The 27041-nt window shown below is 52.4% G+C and overlaps 7 protein-coding genes across 7 annotated transcripts; 3 read left to right on the forward strand and 4 right to left on the reverse strand.

The window, feature by feature from the left end:
- Window positions 1-383: 383 nt before the first annotated feature.
- PHYSODRAFT_475219 (amino acid/polyamine transporter) lies at window positions 384-1790 on the reverse strand (the record flags this gene model as incomplete). Its single annotated transcript, XM_009515931.1, has 1 exon — window positions 384-1790. The coding sequence occupies one exon, from the start codon at window positions 1788-1790 to the stop codon at window positions 384-386; it is 1407 nt and encodes a 468-aa protein (XP_009514226.1).
- Window positions 1791-6159: 4369 nt separating this feature from the next.
- PHYSODRAFT_284031 (hypothetical protein) lies at window positions 6160-6784 on the forward strand. The gene has a single exon (XM_009515932.1). It carries the CDS (start codon window positions 6164-6166, stop codon window positions 6641-6643), a length of 480 nt encoding a protein of 159 aa, XP_009514227.1. The 5' UTR covers window positions 6160-6163; the 3' UTR covers window positions 6644-6784.
- On the reverse strand, window positions 6781-7319 carry PHYSODRAFT_284032 (hypothetical protein). Its single transcript, XM_009515933.1, has 2 exons — window positions 7178-7319; window positions 6781-7080 (listed from the first exon to the last, which is right to left on the reverse strand). The coding sequence occupies exons 1-2, from the start codon at window positions 7311-7313 to the stop codon at window positions 6875-6877; spliced, it is 342 nt and encodes a 113-aa protein (XP_009514228.1). The 5' UTR covers window positions 7314-7319; the 3' UTR covers window positions 6781-6874.
- Window positions 7320-7565: 246 nt separating this feature from the next.
- PHYSODRAFT_470331 (hypothetical protein) lies at window positions 7566-8454 on the reverse strand (the record flags this gene model as incomplete). Its single annotated transcript, XM_009515934.1, has 4 exons — window positions 7566-7711; window positions 7983-8106; window positions 8173-8286; window positions 8350-8454. Coding segments are annotated over 4 exons (489 nt in total), but the record flags the coding sequence as incomplete, so codon positions are not given.
- A 576-nt stretch (window positions 8455-9030) lies between these two features.
- Window positions 9031-9643, reverse strand: PHYSODRAFT_284033 (hypothetical protein). The gene has a single exon (XM_009515935.1). The coding sequence runs from the start codon at window positions 9605-9607 to the stop codon at window positions 9296-9298; it is 312 nt and encodes a 103-aa protein (XP_009514230.1). The 5' UTR covers window positions 9608-9643; the 3' UTR covers window positions 9031-9295.
- Window positions 9644-9947: 304 nt separating this feature from the next.
- Window positions 9948-24679, forward strand: PHYSODRAFT_308500 (hypothetical protein; the record flags this gene model as incomplete). The annotated part of the gene is made up of 3 exons (XM_009515936.1): window positions 9948-11173; window positions 11311-24115; window positions 24164-24679. 3 exons carry the CDS (start codon window positions 9948-9950, stop codon window positions 24677-24679), a joined length of 14547 nt encoding a protein of 4848 aa, XP_009514231.1.
- A 475-nt stretch (window positions 24680-25154) lies between these two features.
- On the forward strand, window positions 25155-25742 carry PHYSODRAFT_257335 (hypothetical protein; the record flags this gene model as incomplete). Its single annotated transcript, XM_009515937.1, has 1 exon — window positions 25155-25742. One exon carries the CDS (start codon window positions 25155-25157, stop codon window positions 25740-25742), a length of 588 nt encoding a protein of 195 aa, XP_009514232.1.
- Window positions 25743-27041: the final 1299 nt, after the last annotated feature.

Here is a 27041-nt window from a genome sequence, read left to right on the forward strand (position 1 = left end):
CTCATGAAGATCCTGCGCTCGCATCCAGCCATTCTGTTAGTGAATCTCTGGAGCCCCAGCGTGCCCAACTATTCCTATCCAGGCTCTATTGATATCGACAACGCCACGCTGCCCTTACGTTCTGGCCAATGCCATTCTGAAGTAGCTTCGCTCGAACGCTGAACTGCCTCCAAGCGGTACACTTCAACTCAGCACACGATTGATTAACGCCTCGTTACATGGCGCCTTTGTGCTGTTCAAGCAGAGCGGACCATACCGCCTGCGTACTTCTATGTGGTGGTTCGCTTTGGTACTGGGAAGTATATTAGATTGACGCCGCTCGGGTATCAATGGAGTAGCAACAGCTATGGGTATCTACGTAGTTTGCCCGTGGGTGGCGACGTTTAAACCTTGGACGAGGCATTACTCAGCAAGTTTTCGCGTAGTTTCGGCGTCGGCGCTGCTTCGATACGCGGTTTCACACTCATGAAGAAGTATACAGCGCCGATACCAAAGTACAGGATCGCCACGACAATGGACGCGAGGAACTCGTAACTCGACACGCCGCTGTAAATAATCGACACCATCCCCGCCACACACAGCGCCAACGAGACAACGGCACCAGCAACGCCAAAGGGGCTTCGATACGGGCGAACGCGGTTCGGCTCCTTGATGCGTAGCCGAATGAACGAGGTCAGCTGGAAGCAGTAGGAAATCACGGCGCCGATGAGCGCCAGATTGATCATCACCGACCCCAGGCGCGTGTCTCCAATAATGAAATGCAACACAAGCACCACAAGGAATCCGATGGAGCTGCCGGTAATCAACGACACATACATCGTACCACGCGTCGGATGGAGCGTGGTCAGGATATGCGGCAAGTATCCGTCACGGGCAATAGCGTACAGCAACTGACCCATGCAGAACACGAACGAGTGGAAGCTCGCAATAAGTCCAAGGATCAGCATCCACGAAAAGCCCGACGTGGTGCTGTTATCCCCAAACACGCTCTGATACCCCGTCAGCAGCGGTGACGTGCTGCTGTAGATCTCGTCGGCGCCAGGGTAGATCATCGAGTTGAAGATGACAGTGCAAAACGCCAGCACAACCAACGTGGCGATGGAGCTCATGAGTCCCAGCGGCATGTTGCGCTCCGGGTTGATCGTCGCCTCAACAGCCAGAGGCAGCTCTTCAATGCCCAGGTAGAACCACAACGCGAACGAATATCCAACCACGGCTCCGTCCCACCCCGCAGGGAACTGCCAATTGCGGTCCGCCACCCACTGCTGGTAATCGATCTTGGTCGCCGCGCCGATGTAGAACACGAGTAGAATCACCACCGACACGACCGTCGTGACCGCCTGCACGCGGAAGGTCATCTCGATGCCCACGATGTTGAGCGACACGAAGAGGACGTAGAAGACGGCCCACCAGATCGGACCGTACTCGGAGCTCAGACTCAGCAGCTGGTTCATGTACGAGCTGATGCCCGTGACCACGACGGCGCACGTGATGACGACCTTGAGGCTCTCGGCCAGGCCGGCGAAGAAGGCGGCGCGCGGGCCGATGGCGTGCAGCGCGAAGACGTAGGGCCCCCCACCGGCGGGCACCGTCGTGGACAGCTCGGCGATGGAGAAGGACAGCAGCACGTAGAGCACCGTGACGAGCGCCAGGATGATGAGCAGCCCGTCGAAGCCCGCCACGAGGCCCGACTGCCAGCCGAAGAAGTCGCCGCTCACGACGGCGCCCACGCCCAGCGCCCACAGGTGCGGCGCCTTGGCGTAGCGCGCAGAGTCCGATGCGTCGGCCATCAGAACTGTTCGGGGGTTCTGTTGTGGAGGTGCTGTTCGAACTTCGGGCTCGTAGCCACGAGGAGAGACGATGCCTGATGGTCACAACTTGTGACCTTGTGACACAAGGTCATGGCGTTGCAGAGCTGTTTGTTCACAAAGTGCGTGGCATCCAGTTATTGGCACGAAGTGGCAACACAGCTGCAACTTAAGCCTTTGTTGTGTGGACTATTTCGGTGGGGTTGTGAGCAGGCACCAGATTAAAGTGCTGTAAAGTTGCGCGTCACAAAAAGTTTTGCAACATATGATTTATGCAACAGAGCAATCGAACTGTTGATGACAGCCTGCGGATGCACTGGGCGCCTTCCATATAAAACCGTTTGATCAGTTTAATCCGTAATTTATTTTACTGGGATAGGAAGCAACGTTAGTGCTGCTATCGCAGACCAAATAGGATTATATCCGTGGTACGTCAAGTCAAACGATGACTCCTCCTGACATCTAACTGGTATATTTTCTTGAAACCGGTACGACTCCGGTGCCGGTTTATATGCGCGAAGTGATTAAAGCAACCTTAATGGGAACATAAAAAATCCCAGAAGGTTGCTCGAGCAACCTTATATTTCTGTTAAAGTGGCTTGAGCAACCTTGTAATTTACGACACATTTCCTCTACTGAGTAGCTTACCGCAAAATTTCTACTTGGGGTAATATATTCGTACTGTAAAATTGTCAAGGTTGTCCAACGCGGCCGGAAGCTCGTGCAAAAGGTGCTTCATTTTGAAAGATCCAACGTGGAAGACCCGAAGAAGCAACAGCAAGCGCCATGTTACTCCTGCTCGATGACATGTAAGTAAGTGTGTTTGCCATGGCTTCGGGGTGCGAGTACATCTAACCTGTGCCTCTGGACAATCAGTAGCCACGTCCAACGGCGAAGCACTGCAGGGATGTGGACGACAGCCAGCAACTGGATGGCTGGAAGACGCTGCGAGGGCTGTGCGTGGATGCCCACGACAAAGAATGTGCGTGGAGGGCTGCGGCGAAGACTGTGACAGCGAAGCACGCCTGGAGGCATCTTATGGTACGTTGCACTGTGCGGAGAAAGTTGTAAGGTACTTGCGTTTTTACTCCAACGTGTGATGCCTGTGCACGTTCGAGCAGACATGAAGATCAAGGTTGCGGTCCGGCGAATCGAGATCACAGCCAAACCTAAATGGGAAGAAGCGAAAGCTAAGCAGCGTAGGGCGTAATATATGGTGTGGATATGGCTTGAACAGCTATGTTGACTATTACTGTATGCTTGACGGATTGGACCGGGTAGTCCTTAGCAACTACCATTTAGCCGGAGAACCAGTGCAATGAGACGACGGCCTTGGTAGGTGTAGGTAGGCTGCACTTGTATATACTCGATGTCTTGGCGTGACGAACATGAAGTCTGCTGGCCCATGGCCCCATGCTCGAGGCCGATTGGCTTCGCACTTTTGATCTAACATAGCGCCAACAAGTGGCATACTTGCGCCAGGTAAATGTGCTGCTTGAGTTGCCGAGCATCGCCTGCATCTCTCTCCTTCTGACAGAACTTGCGGTGCTTTTAACTAATACTACTTTGTGATGCACGCGGTACCCGTGGAACCTGGCGGGCTGCTGAACCACAGCGGATAACGTCGTGATAGTGATAGTCTCGCTTGATGCGGTGCAGCTTAGCGTGTTGAGGCCGCTTTGAGCAGTCACCAGCCCGTATGATCGTCAAATTTCGACCTCAAAGTTGACGCCGCTATTGCCATTTTCTCCTCGATAAATTACCGGTTGCTGAAGCAACCGGTAATTTTAGGATTGCCGAGCCGTTTTTAAGGTTGCGGAAGCCTCTTTAAGGGTGCTGCAACCGGTGTCGTTTTGTCGTAACAAAGTTGCTTTACGGATTGCCTGATATGCATGGGCAGATCGAACCGGTGCACTACCGACAACACTGGTATGAATCAATATATGTCTGGGTACGTATGAAAATGAAGTTAAGACTGAAGGTCAGCATTTTGATTTTTCTACAAGCTCTAAACAGATATCAACCAAGGTTCGCATTTTTGTATTGTAAAGCATTGCCGGTAGACAGTTTGAACTGGCAAATTTCCGGGCAGATGCTGCGGCTGCGAAGCAGGCGCAGGAGATGACCGTAGCTAATAAAAAAAAAATGAATACATACATAAAAGAAGGGGTTTATACCAAAATTCTCCTATCCCAGCCTTCGCGGAGCCCTAGTAAATTACCGAAGCGTTTAATGCGCCCCAAAACGGTTGCTGGAACGCGACCTTCGAGTATAGTGGAGTTCAGTCACTTGTTTAATCACGTTGCTAGTTAAGAGTAGCATTAGAATTGTTTGATGAGACCAAAAAGTGGTCTTTTTGGTCTCATCAAACAATAATAAAAGTTTAATCCGGGATTAAACTTTTATGCGCGATCTTTGGTGAGGGTTTTGGAAGGCGCCCACTACTGTACCGCATGTAACACGCGACTCGACTCGAGTAGCATGCTACGCTACAGGTTGGCTGAGCAGAACGGGCTAAAGTATTTGAACGTGACAGTGGTCTTTCCGTGTTAGTTTTAGGGACAAGGACCCTCGTACACGCAATTCACAAGTGCGATACGGTTGATATGTCTTCAGAATGTACAGTGTCCGAATTGCACGACGACATACCGATGCAGAGGGTTGCAAGCGGCAACTATGCATTTATAGTACCGCATTCATGTGTGCATGGAGCTAGATGCACAGGTACAGGCTCGACATCCAAGCTTCTCGGAGGAAGAGTGACAACTTTGCGTGGCGTTCATCTAACGTGTTGACAATGTCAGTTTGGCGTGTTGGGAGTACAGTACATTGCAGAAAGGCTCGCCAACTTGGTGGTGTGCTTGTACTTGTCCAAGGGGTACACTGTACATGGATAAGTTACTGTACAGCGTTCCTGGCGCGGCCCGGCGATCAGCGACAACTCACACTGCAAGTATTTCGCCTGAGGCAGGCGAAAACGAGCTGTCGACCGAGATTCGAGGGGCTTCTACTGTACATACTCGGAGCGAGATGACAACCCACACATGCATGCGAAGTTTGCCAAGCGAGCCGACCTCGTCGTTGTGGTTGCCTTGCAATGCCTTGGTCACACCGCTGTGCCTCACAAGCGGCTGTACATGTAGCTCGCCCATTCTTCGCTCTCGGAAAGGCGATTCAATGGTTGCGCTGCGCAATGCCTAGCAAGACGCCCGTGACTATCCAGACTAACAGCGTTGCTGTCACAGGACTTCCATCAGGTCCCGCTCCTATCGGATTGACTCATGCACAGTGCGCTTGTACATTCCACACAACGCTGCTGCGCGGGGAGTCCCCGCCGGGGACGTGACGGTGCACGGCAGTACACGTATACAGCCACTTGCCACCGTCCCGCCAGCTGCAAGCCCCACAGCGTTCATGCAGCTGCAGCAATTCTCCATAATGTGTCCGACGTCACCTGCCGACGTGTAAGCAAGCCATTCTTATCCCGGGCTGCCCTCCTCAAGGGCAGCGGATGTAGCCATTTGCGCTGATTTGTTATTTCAACCAATAGCCGATTTTTATCCCGTATCTGGGCCAATCACAGGCCGTCGTTTGTCTGGCTTTTTTCCGCCTCCTCCCCCTTCAAAGCAAAGCACATAGCAAACCGCCAGACGCTCGCCATGGGCGAAGTGATCCGCGTGCTGCTGCTCAACCCGCTGACGGGCGTGACGTCGCTCGTGTGTCTGCAGCGCCCGCTCGAGTGGGACGGCGTGCTCAGCGACTTCTACCAGGTCATCACCAACTCGGACGACGACCCGGCGCCCAGCATCCTGGCCAAGTGCAAGGTGCTGCTGCACCCGACTAAGTCCAAGAGCGAGAAAGGAGTCGTGGTAAGTATGCACACCATCAACCAATAGGCCCCCACACTAGCCTTGTCAACCGTGCTCAATTGTGTATTGTGTACTCTGTGGCAGATCCGGAAGAACGCATTAGATCGGTCCATCCGCGATGGAGACCTCCTGAGTCTCGACGGATTCCAGCTCGACGAGACGGCGGGCCCCCCTCCAGAGCTGCTGGACATTATGGACACGCTGGACTTCGACGTGCCCGTGGACTTCGGCGCGGAGCTCACCCCGTCGGACAATCTCAACTCGACCGGGAGCACGGACGCGGCGGCTAAAGTGGCCCCCGAGCCCATGATCAAGCCCATCGTCAAGCCAGTGGGCCAGATGCAGCCCCCTACGGCTTCTCCGGGCGCGTCGCGTAGCAACTCGCGCAAGTCCAAGAGAGGCCGCAGCTTGTCGTCCAAGTTCTGGCTCGTGAATAAGCTGGCGGCCAGTGGCAAGATCAGCAAGGAGCAGAAGGACTCGCTCAAGATGCTGCTCATTGCGTCCGACGACTCGGCCCTGCACAAAGCGTTTGAGCACTATGAGGAGACCGGAGACCTGGACACGCTGCTGAACCTGCAGGTGAACTCCAAGAAATCGTTCGCCGGCTTGCCGCCGCTCTCCACGGAAGCCTTCGACTTCCAGCTCACGCAGAACATTGAAAACGAGCTGGACCTGCTTTCCATGCGAAGCTTCAACGTTGGAGGAGGTGCCAACTCGCCGGCGAACCAGGCACCGTCCCCTGTCGCTGCTCCGCCAGTAAGTACCGGGAGCAACAGCAGCGTCGCTGTTAACGAGCCAATCCCGTTCTCAGCAAACACGAATGGTGACGCCCTGGACCCGTTAGATGTGTTGCTAGACTCGACGCTGGACTCGCTGCCGATGCCCATAGGCCACGGCGACGACCAGAACCTGCCGTCAGCACTGCCTGGCGATCTGCATGGCATGGAGGAGTGGCTTAAGGATTAGATAATGGTGTGAACAGTCTGGTGTGGGGTGGGTCGGTGAGTCCAATACGCAAGCAGAGACACAAGATACTGTAGAGAACTTGCAGATCAAAGCACTGTGTGAGGCCAAAAAGCAAACCGAACAAGACCCAGAGGAGTAAGTGATTGGGTGAGTGAAATTCGAGTGTCCGTCCAGTGCGAAGGTTTCTATCACAGCTGCACCCAGCAAAAGCCACAGCTATTGTCCTTGGCTCTACCAGCTCGGCGTCTCCTTCTCCTCCCACACGTCGGTGATGTGCGGGCCCTTGGACGCGTCCAGCGGCGTGTCCTTGAGGAAGTCCTGGCGCTTCTCCTCGTCCATCATGCTCGCTCGGTAGCACAGGTACATGTTCTTCCACGTGAACTTGCACTCGTCTACCTGGCCGTATCTGTAGAAATGCTCCATCTGGTTGCCGGGTGCTGGCAGGAGACAAATGCACAGCGCGCGTCAGTCGAATGTCATTCATTCTCCTCCACACACCCGTCAACACTGCAGTGCAACAAAGCGTCCACGTACTGACGCAGTAAAACGACCGGTCCAGGAACCACCGACACGACATTTTCTTGTTGGCGTCGCCATCCTGCTCCTTCCGAAGCTTCTCCTCGTGCAGGTATCGCGCAGTGCGCTCGGCGTTCGACCCCTGCGAGTCCATCGTGCTCAGGTCGCGGAGTGACAGGTTTCGGTACACTGATGGTACATAAGCTGTGTGACATGCACACAATGTAGCCAAGAACCCACACTGTAGCCAAGAGCCTAAAGGACAACATCAACTTGCGAGAAGATCGTCACAAATTCGGGCCACCAACACTTATCAAGCATGATGACTTCACGCGGAGGGCGCAGTGACGAATTATATTGGATGTTGATGGTGGAAGTCTGCTTTACACCGGCAACTTGATGTGGATCACGAGCGTGGCGTAACGTTCCAGCCCTTGAGTTTGAGCTCGTGGAGCTGCTCTTGCAGAACTTTCGTGAGCTCGATGGTGCCTTCCAGTACGCTGCGCAGCTCTTCTTGCACCTGGGAGCGGTCGGCAGGTTTGATCTTGGGTGCTCTTGCACGCGTTCCATCGACGTCAGACGAAGGATCGCGTGAGGCGCTCGACGGTCGAGTACCCAGGCGGGATCGTGGAGCAGAGCTGCCGCGCAGGAACGAAGTTTTCGAGCGAGTAGATGTTGCAGTGGGCTGCTTGATCTGCGTGTTGTTGTTACCGGTCGGTGAAGCGTGCAGTTGCATCGTCTGGCCAAGAGGAACTGTCGCTAGCTGCTCGAATTCGCGGAGTGGAGCAACAACACGAGCGTTAAGGTACCAAAGAGTGCTCACGGTGGACATGAATGAAGGCGGTGCATGCAATGAATAGGGAGAGGATATGAAAAATCTCCACAGAAATGACGCGGTCGCCGCCCACAGGGTCCATGACCTTGATCATGTGGATGCCATCTCTATCCTAAACACACATCGAGCTTGGTAAGCTCTTACCATGTACAGTATCCATGGTTATCACGCGACGTACCGGAGCTGGTCCGAACGACTTGGTGCTTCCGATTGCGGCCATCATCTTGTTCGCCTGGTCAATCTTGACTGAAATCTTCTTCTTGAATTCGTTCTCCTCACGGAAAAGCTCTCGCTGCGATCACAGCGCTACAGGTTGACAAAACGTTCATGCTGTTGAGTAAAATGAGGCACGTACGGCGAACTCTCGATCGCGCGCCTTCTTCTTCTCTGCAGCCGCTCGCAGGTAAGCGATCGAGATGGATGCAGCTGAGCGCTTTGGCGTATCGTCGTTGTCTTGAACATTGCGTGAAGTTGAAGCCGACTTTGGGCGCCCTGCTGGAGCGGACGACGGCCGAAACTTGGGCTTCGACCTGAACTTTGCATCTGACACCGGCTGCCGACTTAGCTTGTGCACAGAACGAAGGAAGAGGTAAAACTACCTTCGCACAGCATACCTGACAGCGTAACCTTACCGGACCAGTGCCTACGTTGCTGCTTCGGCTGCTGCCTGTTCACTTGTTGCTGCAGTTTGTGCTCTCGCTCAGCTGCATCGCCGAACTCTCCTCCATCGTCATCTCCGTCGTCGTCTTCAACAACTTCTTCTTCCTCTTCCTCCTCCTCGAGATCGTTATTCCTGCTGTATGACACAAGCTCAGGTCGCGCACTCAGCACCTTCCTAGACGTCGTAGGCTTCGCACTCGTCGGCCGAGGCCGCGGGGGCCGTGCGCCAGCCGCCGACCAAGTCGAAGACGCCAGCATCGTCTTCGATAGCAGTGACCTAAAGGCACCTGTACAGCAACAAAACACCAAACGTGACTCTTCACCTGGAACCGTCACCTCCACCAACACGGCAGCAAGAGCCTCCAACACAGGCGTTCATTTAAAAGCTTCCCATTTTTCTGTTGTTTTTCCAATCTTCCTTTTCTGCTTTGCCTGTGGCAAGACGAAGAGAATCCCCCTCCCTCTCAACCCCCTCCTCCCTCCATCATCTCTGTAAGAGGACGACGCAACGCGACGCGACGGTGGCAACCTGTTATCCCTGTGCGTGGCTTCCCCGCCTGACTTCTATCTGCAGACGGCTCGGACCCCGCGTCAAGAAGCTGCTTCCTGAGTCTGTCGCTATAGGGATTCGCGCGGGCTGTTTACCACCGGGTGAGCTCGGCGCGCTCATCGGCCAGCTTCTCGGCCTCCACGACCTTGTCGCTGACGTAGAACTCGAGCGGGCGCTGGATGGCCTGGATCTCGTCGGGCAGGTAGCTGCGCTTGAGCGAGCAGTCGGCGGCGCGGGCGATGCGCTTGGTGCGGGCCTGGTAGTCCTCGCCGTTGACCCAGTGCAGCGCCGTCTGCACGGCGGCCGTGTCCACGAGGGCGTCGTCGTACTTGAGGCCGTACATGCCGAACGACTTGCTGACGGACTTCTGGTACAGACCCGCGACCTTCTTGATGAGGCTCATGGCTTCGGGATGGCTTAGGTTCTGGCGGTGTCGGAGACTCGGCTGGAATGTAAGTGAGCGCGTTTCTCACTCAGGGAGGGCGTGCACCACCGCACAAAAGTACTGCCGCAATGCACTGACTTAAAATACAAAGCAGTTCCTTTAGGTTATATTATAACCAATCACAGCGCGTTATTCTCCTCGAGCGCCGCCCGTCGAGCCATTCACTGCGGTTATTCCTTTTGAGAGTAGGGACAGTCTAGATTCAGTACATTGATAACTAGTGTGCAGTACACGAAATAAAGTGCTGCCGCACCAGTTGCCGCTTCAACGTTGCCCTTGACATTCACTCTTCATCCTGATGGAAGATCTGCGCGCTCCGAGTGGCGCCCCCGCCCCAGGCACGCCTCGCCCGCGCACTCGAGGCGCTCGCCGTCGACCGCCGACGCCGACGCCGCTGTCCGTAGGCTCCAAGCGACACAAGGAGTCGGCGTTCCCGGTGCTCTCGTCCGCCCTGCCGGCGCCCCGTCGGCCGGTAACAGCGGCGCAGCCTCCCACTGCCCATGCAACTGCCAAAGCCCCATCACTTCGAGGCGGGACGAGCGTCGGAGAGCGACGCTATAATGTGAATAATCCTACAGAAGACCGCCACTCCTCTCTCGGAGAGAGGCTCCATGCCTCCGGGCTCAAGCGCAGCGTCGTCCAGGCGCAACTCTTCCCTGCTGTCAACGGGAAGCAGAACACGAGGCTTTCTGAGGGTCTAGTGCCTAGAAAACGTCGTGAAGGAGATGGGTACGGCAACAACCAGAGTATAGATGAGACCAACCTGTGCTTTAAGCCCCTGGTGTCGTCGCTGAACGTGCATCCGACGGGGGCAGTGCTGATTCCGTCGCGGCCGACGTCTTCGGCGGCGACAGCTACGGCTTCGACACAGAGGAAAAGACTGCTGACGTCTGCGGGGGCGAAGACAGTGAGGGAGTACTCGGTTAATGAGAGAGTGGTGCCGGAGAGAGAGCCCATGAGTGCGAGAGATCGATACTATGTTGACCAGCGAGCTACGACGGCACCTGGACAAAAGCATCATTTGAGACCGCCAGTGGTTTCTGGAGGGTATGTTGGGGAAAGCGGAAGTGTGGAGGATACGAGGAAAACAAACGAGACACCAGAATCTGGGATTATTGCTGAGAACAGTAATCAGAAATACTGGGATGAGCCAGCAGTTAGCGATAGCCCACGCCGTGGTGATCTACTTGCACGTCGCCATGAGGTCAAGTCACTAGCAGAAAAACTAGTGGGCGGATTTACGCAACGGAGCGATTCTTCTAGTGCCGAGAGTGGTCCTGCGGTCGTGTACGGGCTAACTACTCCAAGTGGAGCTGTACCACGGGATTCCTTCTTCTACATGAGGCGGGTTGGGTCGAACCCGTACAATTTGGAGGTCACAAACCACTCGCGCATTAACCCAAAAGACTACTTCACGGTTAGCCGACTTGGTGTGACGCACTTTGCACCAGACGGAGTTGAGTTTCTCCCATTGCAACGGTTTGAGCGTGAAAACTACATCTACTCGCTCCTGATCAAGGTAGGGTGGCGACCAGAACCTGAAACTGTTCTTGCTGTGGCGTTATTGCACTGCTCACTTCGTTTGTTGCTGTCCTAAAGTTACCATTTTTCAAGAAATATCGCATCTGGAAGAGGTTCACGATCTGGAAACGAGCTGTCAGTGCGAGAAAGCGAGTCAACGCTTTCGTCTCCCTCAACAACAGCCTTTTCATTTTATTACCACACCTCCATGACGCGCTTCTTCAGGTTCGAAGCGCGTGTCTCGATCTCCAGGAAGCCAGATTATTCGATTTTGAACATCCAATGGGGCCAGCAGAGATTTCAACTTGGACAGCGGGCACAGACAGTGAACAACAGCATCAGCCGCAGAGGACATACACACTGGCTGAGTTTTCATTACGCCTGAAAGCTCAAAAGACTCGAGTGGAGCGACTCGTTGACCACTTCATTTCGGATTCCGAAATGACAGCGAAGCACGCGTGTGAGAAGTATATATATTCATTTCTTCAGAGCACTGGTTTCAATGACTCGACACCTACGGGGAACTCAGAGGATAAACGAAGACGATCATCGACTCTAGCATCTCGACGGAAGGGAAGCAAGAAAAGTCGTGACGAAGACAGTTCAGCTGAGCAGAAGCCGATGACATACACCGAACGAGCAACCATGAGAACTCAATGCCGTCGAATCACCAAGTTTCTCCGCGTCGTCGAGTTTCTGGTCTCCGATGCGCTGTTGCGGATGGCGATCTCATCCACGGTTTTCCTGAAAAAATCGCTCGTAACTTTTATCCGTGATATTGACGACGACGGCGATTTTTCAGGCGGTGAAAGTCCTCCCAACAAGCTTAACTTTTCAGCCCTGACCGACTTCACGGCTCAGCAGCCCCTGATTCGTGTCGAGGTAGCGTTGAAAAGTGATACTACAGGCCAAGCGGGTCGTTCTGGTCGCCCGCGAGCTACAAGGATGAGCACCGTGTCTGGTGTAGCTCCTAATAATTCGGGTGACAAAAACAGCTCCGCTCCTACATCTATCAGGGGCCACGAAGTTCTGCTCGAGTCTGGGAAAGCTATGGATGTGCTTGAGTTCAATCCCAGCACAGAAACGCTTCGGTTGCAGCTAGAAACATTAGTTTTCAATGGTTTATCAGCCGTCACCAATCGCGAGAGGCTCCTACGAAATTCGATGTTTAAAGTCTACGCAGGGGCAAGCCTAGATGATGGATCTCAAGGTGGCGATGGCGATGACGATGGCGGGGAGTTATCAAGTGCAAGCATGGACCTTGACATACTGATTATGGAGGACGCTACATTCGTTGAAACTCTGCAGAGCATTAATTCGATTGTCCTCGATGTCTTCGAACTTGCTGAGGAAAACTGTGGAGAACTTTCGATATTCCTCGAGCGATATCAAGAGAACACTCGGTTTTGCAAAGAGGTCTCAGACCCAGCACGCTATCTAGACACTGACGTACATGACTTTCGAGAACTTCTGGACAAATATATACAGGAGGCACAGGATGTCGACGCTGTTGCCGAAACCGCATCATGCGGTTTACTACTGTTGGATAGGACGGGGTTGAACACGTTTCTGAAGCCTTCTCCTCGCAAGTGCTTGGACGGTCTTTATAAACTGATTCCAGTGGTTTTTCGCTTGCTGAATGACAACCTCATCAAAGAGTTGACTACCACGAACGACCGAATCAGCACGATCCCGACAACGGTAGAGGAGTTTTCAGAGTCGCTGGCATATTTGCGTGAATTGCAGGCTGGCCAAGACGAATTGGAGGAGAAGTGTCGTTGTGTTCGAAGCTTGTATCATCTGCTTGAAGAGTACCGCGTGAAGATGACAGACACTGATCAGATGAACGCATTTGTTCTCACGCAAAAGAAGTCGCAGCTGATAGCTTCGATAGAGCTTTTTGAAACGTGTTGTGAACAGTACTCTGCTAAGTTTGGCATCGAGCTTGAGGCTCGGCTACCGGGGCTCGTCTCCAAGATAACGACAGTCTCTGACGCGCTGTCTAACTCATCCCTTTTCGACCTGACGTCTGATATTAACGACACCATTATCTACCTCACGCGTGTTGAGTCGGACATCATCCAGCTTGAAGCTGATGTAAAGCTCCATTTCCAGTACGAGAAGACTCTAGGTCTGCCGCAAAGCACTGCCTTTGAAGAGCTGGATAATCTAAAAGCCGATTTGAAACTTAAAATTGAGATGTGGAAGATGTTTCGAGAGTGGCGTGGCGTCGTGTCTGTATGGGAGAAACAGCGATTCCCAGAGGAGATAGACTTCGCGATGATTGTTGACCAAGTCGAGCACTTTAACAGCCAAATTACAAGGTGGGAACAACGGTTGTCGGAGGTTATGGGGCCATTATGCGCACACTTGAAGTCTTGCGTGGAAGAATATCGGGTTACCATGCCGATTTTGACTGATTTAAAATGCGCAAGCTTCGAAGAGCGCCACTACAACCAGCTCCGCGAGCTACTTGGGTTTGGTATCCGGCAACTGGAAGGTACAAGTCGCACATCTGCAAACACACCAGTACTCACGTTGGGAGAGTTAGTTCAAAAGCAGCTCTCACCCTTCAGCTCCCAAATCAACCGCATCGCGACAGAAGCAGCGCAAGAACGGCTTCTGAAAGACATGCTATCAAAAATCGTCGTATTATGGGAGCGGCTCGAATTCGACGTCAAGCCGCACAAAGAATCAAAAGAGTATTATGTCCTCGCATCACTGGAGACCATATACACGACACTAGAGGAGTCCTTGGTGAGTATGGCCACAGTGCTCAGCTCCAAGTTCCTGGCTCCGATCAAAGATTTGGCACTGATGTGGCACAAACGCCTGCTATTATTTCAAGAAACATTTGATGCTTGGATTGAATGTCAAAGGCAGTGGATACACCTCGAGACAATTTTTTCGGCTCCCGATATTCAAAAACAGCTTCCGAATGAAGGCGCTATATTCCTGGGAGTGAACCAGTTCTGGAAAGATTTGATGCGGAGAACTCGAGACCAGCGAGGCTGTTTGAAGGTCACCGGAGCCGTACTGATTGGTATTAATGCTCCCAGTGGACCAAAACCTCATAAAGACACTGGAAATGGAATTATTAGTGGCGGGAGCAGTGGGGGTGTTGGTGTAGGGCAAGCGCTTTTAGACAGTCTTACAAAGCACAACGCCTCACTCGAACGGATCGAGAAGTCCTTAGAAGACTACCTGGAAATGAAACGGCGAGCATTTCCCCGCTTCTATTTCATCTCAAATGATGAACTACTGGAAATGCTGGCACACGCGAAGGAGCCGCAAGTTGTGCAGCGACACTTGCCGAAGTGTTTTGATGCCTTGGTGAAGCTGGATATAAGTGACGATGCCGTTCATAGCTCAGGAACCTCCACATCGGTGACGAGCTCACAGGATATCGTTGCTATGATCAGCCCCGAAGGAGAGCGCGTTGCATTTGGACGAACGCTGAAAGCTCGTGGAAATATTGAAGACTGGCTGAACGCTGTGCTTGTCAACATGAAAACTTCACTTCACCGGCACGTCAAAATCTGCTTGGGGGACTATCAGCATTCGTCCCGTGAAACATGGCTATTCCGTCACCCCACGCAAGCAGTTGCTGTCGTGTCCTACATTATCTGGGCAAAAGAGTGCGAGTTTTGTTTACGTTCTCGATCACAAGACCCTGTTCGCGATTTATCCCTCTGGCACCAGACTATCTGCTCGCAGTTAAGTAACTTGACTAGGTTGGTGCGAACATCGCTTACACCTGTCCAACGTCGAATTGTGGTATCTTTAGTGACGACAGATGTCCACTTCCGTGATATTGTTGAGTCCTTGGTGGCCAAAAGGGTGGCAAATGAAAACGATTTCTTGTGGCAGCAGCAGCTTCGCTATCAATGGCATACCGAATATGATGAGTGCGAGATCCAGCAAGCGAACTGCAGAATCAAATACGGATACGAGTACATGGGTGCGTGTAGCCGTCTCGTCATCACACCTTTGACTGACCGCTGTTGGATGACAATTACTGGAGCGCTTGAGCTACGGTACGGTGCAGCTCCCTCTGGCCCCGCTGGAACGGGTAAGACGGAGACATCGAAGGACCTCGCAAAAGCACTCGGCATTTTGTGTATCGTGATCAACTGTAGCAGCCAGATGAGCTGCAAAATGATGGGAAGCATTTTTAACGGAGTGATTCAAGCCGGGACGTGGGTGTGCTTGGACGAGTTCAATCGTGTTGATATCGAAGTGCTATCCGTGGTCGGCCAACAAATGTCTGTGCTGAGGAATGCGAGGTTGATGGACGCCACAGACGTGATGCTAGATGGCCAATGCGTTCCGCTGCGAGAACACCACGTTATCATCACAATGAACCCAGGATACGTTGGACGTACAGAGTTACCAGACAACTTGAAGGTCTCGTTCCGACCGGTTGCTATGATGGTGCCAGATTACGCTCTAATCGCTGAAATCTTGCTCTTTGCGGAAGGATTCCAATTGGCGAAGCCCCTATCACGCAAAGTCACGAAACTATACAAACTTTGTAGTGAGCAGTTGTCCCAACAAGCTCACTATGACTTTGGAATGAGAGCAGTACGGACGGTTCTCACAATGGCAGGCTCGCTCAAGCGCTCTGCAGCCGCGACCGTGGCCAATGCACCTGGAGCCACCGCAGCGAATGTAACAGCTCCTGATGCAGCAAATAGCGGTGACGAGAACATTGTTTTGATTAAGGCCATGGTAGGCGCGAATACGCCAAAGCTTACCGATCAAGACAATCGGTTGTTTCAAGGCATTGTTAAAGATCTCTTCCCAGACATGCTTACGTCGCTGGGTGCTGTTGAAAGCGAAGATCTTCTCCACGGAGTAGGAGTGTTCACCCCGTCTGCTGCACCCGGTGGTGTGGGCTGGATGGCCGTGTTAGAAAATGAAATTTATGAGCAGTTGCGACGTGATGGTTTGCAGAGCCCTCGGCCGTGGATGAAGAAGATACTGCAATTGTTTGCAACATTGGAGGTGCGGGTCGGAGTCGTTCAAATTGGTTCCACGGGAAGCGGTAAAAGCACAGCTCTGAAAGTACTGAAAGCTGCAGTGACTGCTCTACGCGATCGAGTTGCACACCCAGATACACGTTTCCAGCGCGTGGTTTCGTACACTTTGAATCCTAAGGCACTTTCGATGGTTGAATTGTATGGCTTCTTCCATCCCGTTACGCACGAATGGACAGATGGATTAGCGTCGAAGCTGCTGCGAACGTGCATCATGGAGAAGAACGAGGAGATGCTGGCTCGACATTACGCTAACCATGCGGTTGGAGTCAATAGTGATCCTTCAACATGGAATTTGCCATTCTACTGGATAAACTTTGATGGGCCTATCGATGTGCACTGGATTGAGAGCATGAATACTGTCCTGGATGATAACATGACGCTGTGCCTGGCAAACGGTGAACGGATCAAGCTTCTACCAAAGATTCAGCTTTTGTTTGAGGTGGCAGATACTAGCGCAGCGTCGCCTGCAACAATCAGCCGCCTGGGTATGGTTTACTATCATCCCAAGTGCCTTGGGTGGCAACCGTTTGTTGATACTTGGGTATCAAAATTGACTGCTCCCGTGATACCTCTTCCAACGTCGCCTTCATCTACCCATGCGTCAGCTCCAAAGGAATCCACGGCATCGACACCGTTAAATTCCAAGATCAAGGCGCGAATTCTCAAATACTTTGAGCTGTTTGTGGAGGCTGGTTTATCGTTCGTCCGTCCTTCCGCTTCATCAAATACGTCAATGCGAGTGCCGGTTGCTACATGTGATTTAGCTTTCGTCACCTCAGTTTGCCACATTTTTGAAGCGCTATTGACTGAGCGAGCACCCCCAGAACTTTTTGCGGCCACCCCACCCGCCATACGAGGCGGTACCGTGAGCCTTGAAGATGTACTAACACTGGATTTATCATTGTCGTTGGACGAGCAGCGGAACCGATGCATGGACCTAATGTTTATATACAGCTTCGCGTGGTCTATCGGCGGCAACCTGCATCTTGACCAGCTCAAGGGGGAATTTCAGGACTTCCTCTACCGGTTGATCTGCTCGAACGAGCAATACTTGAGCCCCGACATATTGGCGGTGGACGGCAAAATTCCAACGCCAGCAGGGTTATCACAAGCTTCTGGAGATATCCACGACTTCTTCATTAACTTCCAGTACCTAAGCTTCTCGCCGTGGGCGAGCAGTTTGCTGGAACAAGCGCAACATCAGCAGTCAAGTCGAATAATAAGTGGCCGTCTTCTGGTCCCAACTCTAGAAACGCTGAAGTATCGCTACCTGGTTGAATTAATGGCGATCGATGCGAGGAGACCCGTGCTACTGACGGGTGCAACAGGGTCCGGGAAGTCTACGCTGGTTAACCACATCTTAGATGTGCACGCACGGATTGCCGCTGACATCGATCCGTCTGATTTTGATGCCACCTCATTGCTGTCCGTGATCGCACACGGAAAAGTGTTTCCGCTTGTATTGAATCTATCCGCGCAGACTTCGAGCGACAGTGCTCAACTAAGTATCGAAAGCAAGTTCGCGAAAAAGCGTCGGACGCTGCTCGGAGCACCAGTCAACAAGCAGCTCGTCGTAGTCTACGTCGACGACGTCAACATGCCAAGCGCCGAGCAACATGGCGCACAGCCAGTTATTGAGCTCTTGAGACAGTATTTGGAGTTCGAGGGTTTCTATGATCGCGAAAAGTTTTTCTGGAAAGATGTCAAGGACTCTGTCCTGATTGCTGCAGGTGGCTTACCAGGTGGAGGTCGTCAACCGCTTTGTCCTCGTTTCGTACGTCACTTCAGCGCCGTCTTCTGCCTTCCAAGCTGCAATGAAGCAGCACTGAAAACGATATTCAATTCGATTCTTGCCGCACACATCGCGGCGTGTGGCGGCAGTGGAGTGTTTGCGAAGAACGTGAAGGATACGCTATTGCAGACAGCCGATGCTACGTGTGAGCTATTCCAACGTGTTGTACAGGGGCTTCTTCCAACTCCTTCGAAGTGCCATTACACGTTTAACCTCCGAGATGTGACCAAGCTTATGCAAGGAATTGTACTTGGTACACGAGGGTTTGCCGGATGCACAAACTACAACAAATCCGGGGGTACTCCGCCGACGAGCTCGTTGACAGCGAACACAGTGGTGAGTTTGTGGGCACACGAGGGAATCCGTGTCTTCCGCGACCGTCTTGTGGACGACACGGATAGAACATGGTTCTCTGAGCAGCTAGTGGATATAGCCAACCGAAACTTCGGTCTGTCCTGGACGATAAACAATGTGTTTGTTACGGAAAGCACAATGGAGAACAACCAGGTGCATCCTACTGATGGCGATGGAAGTCCAGCAAAATGGAGTAAAACGCGACTACTTTTTTCGCCAAGACGAGTAGACAAGCGGAAGGAATCAACGACAAGCAGTACGAATACCGCCATCAGGTACGATCAAGTCGGTGATCTTGGGCGTTATGAAGCGTTCCTGAACGGTCAAATCGCAGCGTACAACACGAGCCCGCTTCAAAATTCGACATATCGCCCCGCTCTCGATCTGGTACTGTTCGAAGACGCGATGGTGCACACTGCAGCAATCGCTCGGATCCTTGTACAACCGCGAGGTCACGCGATGCTTCTGGGAATGGGAGGATGCGGAAAACGCTCTCTCGCAAGACTTGCTGCTTTCATGACTGGGTATCGCTGCTTTGAGATCGAAATGAAGAAGGACTACAATATTGAGGACTTTAGAGAAGACCTGAAGTGTATGATGAAGCTTGCTGCGCTAGGAGAGACTGGTGATGGATATATGAAACCCACGCGAAGTAAATCTGGTCGAAGTACCCGCACACTGAACGTAAATATGAATGGTGAAGGCTCAAATTCTGGTAGCGCTGTTCCCACCGTTTTCCTGATAAACGACTCGCAATTGGTGTGCGATGCCTACTTGGAAGACATCAATACGATTCTAAACGGCGGTGATATTCCAAAGCTATTCGCCTCTGACGAACTGGAGAGAATCATCAACGATGTCAGGACATTACTTGAGCGCATCGCAAGTGAGCTGAAAGCTTCCCAGTCCGCTCATGGAGAAGTGACTTCAGACATGGCTGATTTTACTCGAAAAGACTGCGAGGACTACTTCCACTCGATGGTTCAAAACTCGCTTCACTTTGTTATCTGCATGAATCCTCTGGGCGAAGAATTCCGCGCGCGGGTTCGACAGTTCCCGGCGCTCATCAACTGCACCACAATCGACTACTTTGACGAATGGCCGAAAAGCGCTCTAGAATACGTTGCCGAGTTTTATCTGTCTCAAGAGATGCCTGAAGATCGATTTCAAGGAATTCCTGTATTGAGCAGGGGATCAAGCACCCCCGACCTGTCAAGCTCTCCGGTCATCCGATCAGCATTGACTTCACTGTGCGTTGAAGCCCATCAATCCATTAGCGCGGTGCTCCCAACCTTCTTTGCCGACTGCCGAAGACGGGTCTACATCACGTCACAGCACTATCTCGACTTGATCTCTCTGTTTCGCCGTATTTATCAAGAGAAGAAAGCCGGGTGGGAAACTAAACTGCAGCGGTTGATGGCTGGAGTCATTAAGCTCGAGGAAACCAACTCCCTCGTCACTACGCTGCAAGATGAGCTGGTCACTCTTCAGCCAGTTCTCACGAGCAAGACGAAGGAAGCGGAAGAGCTGCTGGCTCAAGTCGCCATCGACCAAGTGGAAGCGGAGCAGGTCGCAAAGCGAGTAGGAGCGGATGAGGCGGTTGTGAAGGAGCAGCAGCAAGAAGTCGCAGCGTGTCAAGCGGATGCACAACGCGATCTTGACCAGGCTCTGCCAGCTCTCAACGCTGCCGTAGCAGCTCTCGATTCGTTGGACAAGAAGGACATTACAGAGGTCAAGGGGTTTGTAAAGCCGCCACAGGCTGTGCAAGTCGTGATGGAGGCTGTGTGCATCATGCTGGGTGAAAAGGCCGACTGGGACAACAGTAAACGGATTCTATCACGATCAACGTTCATGTCGGAGCTCAAAGAGTACGACAAGGATAATATCCCTGCGGCGATCCTGAAGAAGATCCGAAAGTATATTGAGAATCCAGACTTTGCTGTCGAAGAAGTTAAGAAAGTTTCGTGCGCTGCGATGTCCCTGTGCATGTGGGTGCACGCCATTGACACGTACGCCCGCGTGTTTCGAGAAGTAGCCCCTAAACGTCAGCGGCTGGCTGAGATGAACCTGGTCCTCGAGAGCGCCAATGCAAAGCTGGCAACAAAGCAGCAAGAATTGTTAAATGTCTTGGAAAAAGTGCGTAAGCTGAAGGAAAAGTGTGACGCAACGTTGGCTGAGAAGCAGCGGCTTCTGGAGGAATCCGACTTGACCCAGCAACGGTTGAAGAATGCTGAGAAGTTGACCGTGGGTCTTCACGATGAGCGCATTCGTTGGAAGGGCAGTATCAAGCTACTGAAGCAAGAAGGAAATGCGATTCTAGGTGACTCATTCCTCACTGCAGCATGCATGTCGTATCTCGGACCTTTCGACGGCTTGTATCGAGGCAAGTTGCTGCAGCGGTGGACAGAGCGCACGATTGGTTCAATCGGTGCGTCGGACTCGTTTGTGCTTGCTACCGCTTACGGAGATGTTCGAGAATTGCGTGAGTGGCAGCTACTTGGCTTGCCAAGCGACAGTTTCTCGACAGATAACGCCATTTGTGTTTTGAAGAGTAAGCAACGTTGGCCTTTGATGATCGATACGCAGCAACAAGCAATCCAGTGGATAAAGCGGTTAGAGGCTCCTTATCACTTAGAGACTGTGAAGAGCGACGATAGCAGCTTGATGCAAGTGGTCGAGGAATGCTTGGTGGGAGGAAAACCGTTGCTGATCGAAGACGTGACTGAGATCTTGGACCCGTCATTGGAGCCTGTTCTTGCGGTGACGCCAGCTCAGCGCTCGAGTCATAACACTAAAATGTTCAACAGAGTGAAGGTAAAGCTTGAGGAGCGGATGGTGGAGACAGACGTTGAGCGCTTCCGTCTGTATCTCACGACCAAACTGGCCAATCCACACTTTATGCCCGACGTGTTTATCAAAGTAAACGTGGTGAATTTCACAGTGACGCGAGATGGACTAGAAGAGCAGCTACTAAGTGACGTTGTGCTGCGAGAACGCATTGAGGTGGAGGAGCGCAAACACACGCTACTAGCAAGTATCGCGCGCGACCAACAGCAGCTTCAGGATATCGAAATCAAGATTCTGAACCTGTTGTCCGATGCGAAAGGCAACATCCTAGATGACATTGAGCTCATTCAAGCGCTCGAGACGTCCAAACAGACGTCGAATGTGGTGGCACAGCGCCTGACCGAGTCCGAGGCCACAAAGTTCGAAGTGCTGGAGATACGCAACCAGTACCATTCTGTAGCTGTTCGTGGGGCTATACTTTTCTTCGTGATCGCTGACTTGGTGGAGGTAGACCCGATGTATCAATACTCACTGGAGTATTTCACTCGGCTGTTCAATCTGAGCTTGAACGAGGCGCCAGCAAAGAGGAACCTCTCCGAGCGGCTGGATAGTCTCAAGCGCTACATGACTCTGGCTGTCTACCGGAACATTTGTCGCGGACTGTTTAAAGCACACAAGACGCTCTTTGCCTTCGTCATATGCGTCAGGATTCTCATTAACGCCGGTGACCTCAATCCTCTCCATGTCCGTTTACTTGACCAGTCCGTCGTCAATCCAGAAATGGTTTCGGCTACAGCAACAGAGCAGACAAGCTCCAGGCGCACCACGAACGCAGCAATAATGGGAAACCTGAGCGATCTAAGAGAAGCGAAGGGGAGGTCAAGCGCAGCTGACGCTGCATTTGTTGCTCTGTCCAGAAGTCTACCCGTTTTCACCAAGCTATTGGAATCGTACTATTGCGACCATGATGCTTGGTGCAGCTGGATCGCTAGTGGAAACCCGTTTGTTTCGCGCCTGCCGGGGGACTGGGACACAAACTTGCCGCGGTTCTTGCGGCTTGTGATCATTCGTTGGCTGCGTGAGGACGCGTTTACGATGGCAGTGCGTTGTTTCGTCAAAGAAACCCTCGGCAAGGAATTTCTTGCGGAAGTGAACAGCGACGTGTCAATGAGCGATGTGTACTGCGATGTGGACAAGTCAACCCCCTGTCTGTTTATCTTGTCTCCAGGCGCTGATCCAATCTCAGCTCTCGAACGGTACGCACGTGAAAAGGGTATTGGAGAAGACAGGTACCATGTCATCTCTCTCGGACAAGGCCAAGGCCCCATTGTTGAGCTGAAGATGGAGGAGTGCAAGCAGCAAGGCTTTTGGCTTGTGCTCCAAAACGTGCACCTAGCGAAGTCGTGGCTTCCGAAGCTGCAGTCGCAACTTGCTGTCCTAAAGCAGGAGGTACGCAGTGGCGGTGTCCACGAAGACTTCCGCCTCTTCTTGGCCTCGTTCCCCGTGACGTACTTCCCCATTTCGATCCTCCAAAACAGTGTCAAGGTCATGACGGAGTCACCAATGGGGGTAAAGGCTAACCTGCAGCGCTCCATGCTGCTGATCAAGCAGCTGAATGCCGATCTGGACAGTCGCAGTGCCTTGGTGGTGACTTCTACGAACAAGACGATGAAGCTGCGCCTTGCATTTGGTCTGAGCTTTTTCCACGCAGTTGTACGCGAGCGCTCCAAGTTTGGGACACTCGGCTGGAATCTCAAGTATGACTTTAGTGACGCCGACTTTGTGAGCGTAGTGACACTCCAGCGGAGACTTCTCGATGCTGTGGCTGCAGCATTCGACAACAGAGATAATACTGGTGTTCTTAGCCGGGAAAACACTGGACTAGGGCTCGACCCCGTTGATCAAAGCAGTACTGAAGATGAAGATGCGGACGCAATGACGCAAGTTCCGTGGGATGCTTTGCTGTTCCTGGCGGGGGAGATATATTACGGTGGACGTGTTACTGACGAATTCGATCGACGGTGTCTGATGGCGGTATTGAGGCGATTCTGTTCCAAGGCGTGCTTCAGTGCTGAGCCGCGCAGTATCCGCCGCGAGTCGATATCGATTCATGGATTAACTACAGCCATTTTGAAGAGGAAAAGCTCCTCGACACTGCAGAAAAGTGTGTTTTCAATACTCGACGACAGCTTTTTCGCTCCCGAATTTCAAAGTGAAGAGGAAATGGTTCAGTTCGTTGATGCACTGCCAGATATGGATGGGCCTGACGTGTTTGGGATGCACCCGAATGCACACATTTCCTATCAAAGGCAAGTTGGGCAAGAGTTTGTGAAACTGGTTCTTCAATTGCAGCCGCACACAAACATCGTTGACACTTCTACAGAAGACGCTGCCGCGAAGAACTCAGAGAACGAGGTCTCGGATTCTAAAGTCACAGTTGGGAACCACCAGGTCGAGCTCACTGCCTTGGAGGTATGCGACGAGATCCAAGAGCAGCTTCCGCCTCGCTCTACGATAGAAAACGCGGAGTCTTTCTTGTCAAAGCGGCAGTCAGAGAAGTCCCAAGACCCACTCTTCGTTGTGTTAGAGCAAGAAGTGGTGACGTGCCACAAACTCTTGAGCCATATCAATCATCGTTTGGGAGAGGTTCGACACGCCATTCAAGGTATTGCCGTGATGTCCGTGAAGATCGAGCAAACGCTACACAGCCTCGCACAGCACCAGGTACCGGCTGACTGGATCGCTCATGATGCGCACTCCATGCCAACGACCCAATCGCTATCACAGTGGGTAACGAGTCTGCTCTTCAGGTGTGAGTTCCTGCATCGTTGGGCTGAGCGTGGTCGACCACCACATAATTCGTTCCCACTATCCGTCTTCTCGTTCCCACAGGGACTATTTACTGCAATTCTGCAACGCCATGCGAGGAAACATTCGATCCCGATCCATTTCCTGGACTTCCAGTTCCGCGTACTGAGCGAGCACAAATTTGTGACGCTTGAGACTTCTGAAGGCCAGCTGAGCGTCGACGGTGTGGTGGAAGGCAACGATGAAGGCGCGTATCTAACTGGATTGATGCTTGAAGGTGCGCACTGGAATGGCGAGCTTCGTTGTCTTTGTCGGCCCCAGCATGGCATCATGCGGCAGACCATGCCAGCTGTACATGTTCTACCTCATCGGAGTGCTGGGATGGGTGGTAATGCGCTAACCGCGCCAGGAAGGCCAGCTTCAAATGCTGATCTCGAATCTGGTGCTGTATCCAAACCAACTGCTCGACTCAAGGAATCTTCAAAGAGACTGGATCCAGGAATAGGTGAATCGCGGTCATCGTCAGACATGCTGATGACTGGAAGTATGAACAACCTCAACTCGTATTCGTGCCCAGTGTATCGCACTGCACTGCGAAAAGGGACGCTGTCAACCACTGGCACATCGACGAATCTGGTGCTGGCGATGGATCTACCTTGCCATGGAGACCCTGACTATTTTGTACTAAACGGCACGGCACTTGTATGTACTGCGATGCTGGAGTAGCGTGCGTGGCTGACGGGATTACCGTACCAAAGCACCTCAGCTCAAAACACGTGGCAGGGACATTGATTTTGAAGCAGCGTTCGTACATCATTGAGTTGACTGACGTCGGCGCTGGATAAGTAGTTTACTTCGCATTTTCTGGTATTGTTAACCATTATAATGACTAATATCAGGAAAAATAGTCATTCTTCCATCAATCAACCTCTATTCCTCAATCGAGCTGGCGAGTCGACTAATAATAATACTTTCGCGCCCACAAGCCTCGAGCTGCCGGACGTGTTCGTCTTTCGCAAGGCAGCGTTCGACGAATACAGAGATTTGCTCCCGGTGGGGCTCCGTGCGTCGGCCCTCGACGTGTTTCCAGACAGCAAGGCGGAGGAAGCTTTACCTGTGGAAACGCGCTTGGCTGGTTCCGGGCTCAGCGACGATGCCCCACTAATCGTGCGGATACCACAGGTCTGGGTCCAGTTGATCCATGGCGCCACTCGAGTCAGTTGCGGACCTTTACGCAGCCCCCATGCGTCAACAGGACAGCATTGGGATGCTGAGGGCCGCGCTGTGTATGGCATTCTCAGACACTCTCGGAAGAGAGCGGCCTCGTGTGAAAGTGTACGTGAGTAGAGCCACCTTTGATAGAGAGGAGGCGCTTCAAGATGGGGACAAGGTGGCGACACACGGAAGCGACAAAAATGACCCTCTGATCGTGAAAGCTCCCGGCTCTGAGCCAGGACTCCCGGGTATGATTCGCTTGAGCGATCATGGCAAGTTTAAGCAGGAGTGCGACTTGACGGAGTGGAAACGTGGCTCCGTGCGCAAGATCCCGTTGATCTGGGAGTTTATGAAAGATTTGGGTGGGTGTACGAGCAATGGGACCGTCTTCTGGCGACTGGAGGACAGAATGTTGGTGTCGCTTTTGGTGAAGGGTTGGTTCCAGGAGTCCCAGCTAGGCGACTTTGCAGCCTTGAAGGAGAAGAGGGTCATTGTGCTGGGATCCCCGGGCGTGGGGAAGTCGGTGATTACGTGCATCATGGCTTTCTACCTCGCTTTGGTGCGCCAAGAGTAGATCTTGCTGTATCGAAGCACAGATGAAGGAGAATACCTCTTATACCTCGAGTACGAAGCCCACGGCGACAGCGTTGTCTATTTCACGGTGGAAGAAGAGCAGTGCGACCCAACCAAGGCGACCAAAATCTACCGAGCATTGTGTGAGAAGCACGGAAAACAAGAGGTATGGCTGCTGCTGCTGGACGGGTTCGTATTACAGGATGTTCCTGCCGCGCTAACGAAGTTTAAAATGTTGTCGACGTCTCTGCAAGTTTCGTCTAATGCATTTGAAGGGGAGAACTCGTACTTCGGTCTGCTTTCGAGTTGGAGAGAACGCGATTTGTTTGCGTTGGGCAGATTGGTCTAAGGCTTCGATGAGGATGAATTCGCACGTCGCTATTTCTTTTCCGGTGGGAACGTTCGGTACTTTGGGTTTCCCAGCGTTGGGGATGTAAAAGACGAAATTGACGGTATATTAGGCACGTTCGGCACGCACTCGGACGAATTCTATTCGAGCAAGTACCTTGGTTGGTCTGACAGCGGAAGAATGAATCGGTTGCGGCGAACGTTCCTCAACCTGAATCTTGGTACGGAGCGTAAGGATGAAGGCAAAGAGGAAGATCTGAAAAAGAAGAACAGTGGCGGCGTAACAGTTCAATCAGAGGAAAGTCAGGGGTTTGTCTGTCTTCGATCTCGCGCGGAGTGGGAGCAGGCTGTGGATTCGTTGTACGCAGTCCAAACACTAACCGAGAACATCTCTGGAGAAAAGTTGGTCAAGTTTTACAATTGGACACTCGGTGCGGATCATCCATCGCTGGCTGCAGGCCTTTACGAGGCCTTCATGTACCGAATGGCACGTGAGAACCAGCTACAACTTGCCGTGTCGGAGCTCCAACAACATAGTCAAGAAACGGGTCGGAGGTTTATGCAGCTGGAAATACTAGAGGGTTCTGCGATTCGTGGGGAGAGTGAGGTCTCGCAGCCTAAGGTGGTGCTCAACAGTTGGAGAGACGATACGAAGTATATACTGGAGTGCTGGCTACCGTCATGCTAAGACCGTCGATACGATTGTAAAGGTTGCCTCTACGACCTCCAGCAAGATTGAAACTCTAGCGTATCTGGACGTTGTGGCCGGTCCATTGCATATTATGGATACCGAGAAGCTGCGCGAGTTGAACCGGATTTTTCGCCGCAGTAGCCCTTGTGGTCTTCCTATGTATCTCGTACTGTGCCTGGATGAAAGTGCTTGCAAGAAGGTGGTTCTGGATCCGATCGACCTGGTTGCAGCAGCACGACAAATATGTCGAGTGTGTGTGGG

The sequence above is a fragment of the Phytophthora sojae genome (genome assembly GCF_000149755.1).
Source record: "Phytophthora sojae unplaced genomic scaffold PHYSOscaffold_1, whole genome shotgun sequence".
Lineage (NCBI taxonomy): Eukaryota > Oomycota > Peronosporomycetes > Peronosporales > Peronosporaceae > Phytophthora > Phytophthora sojae.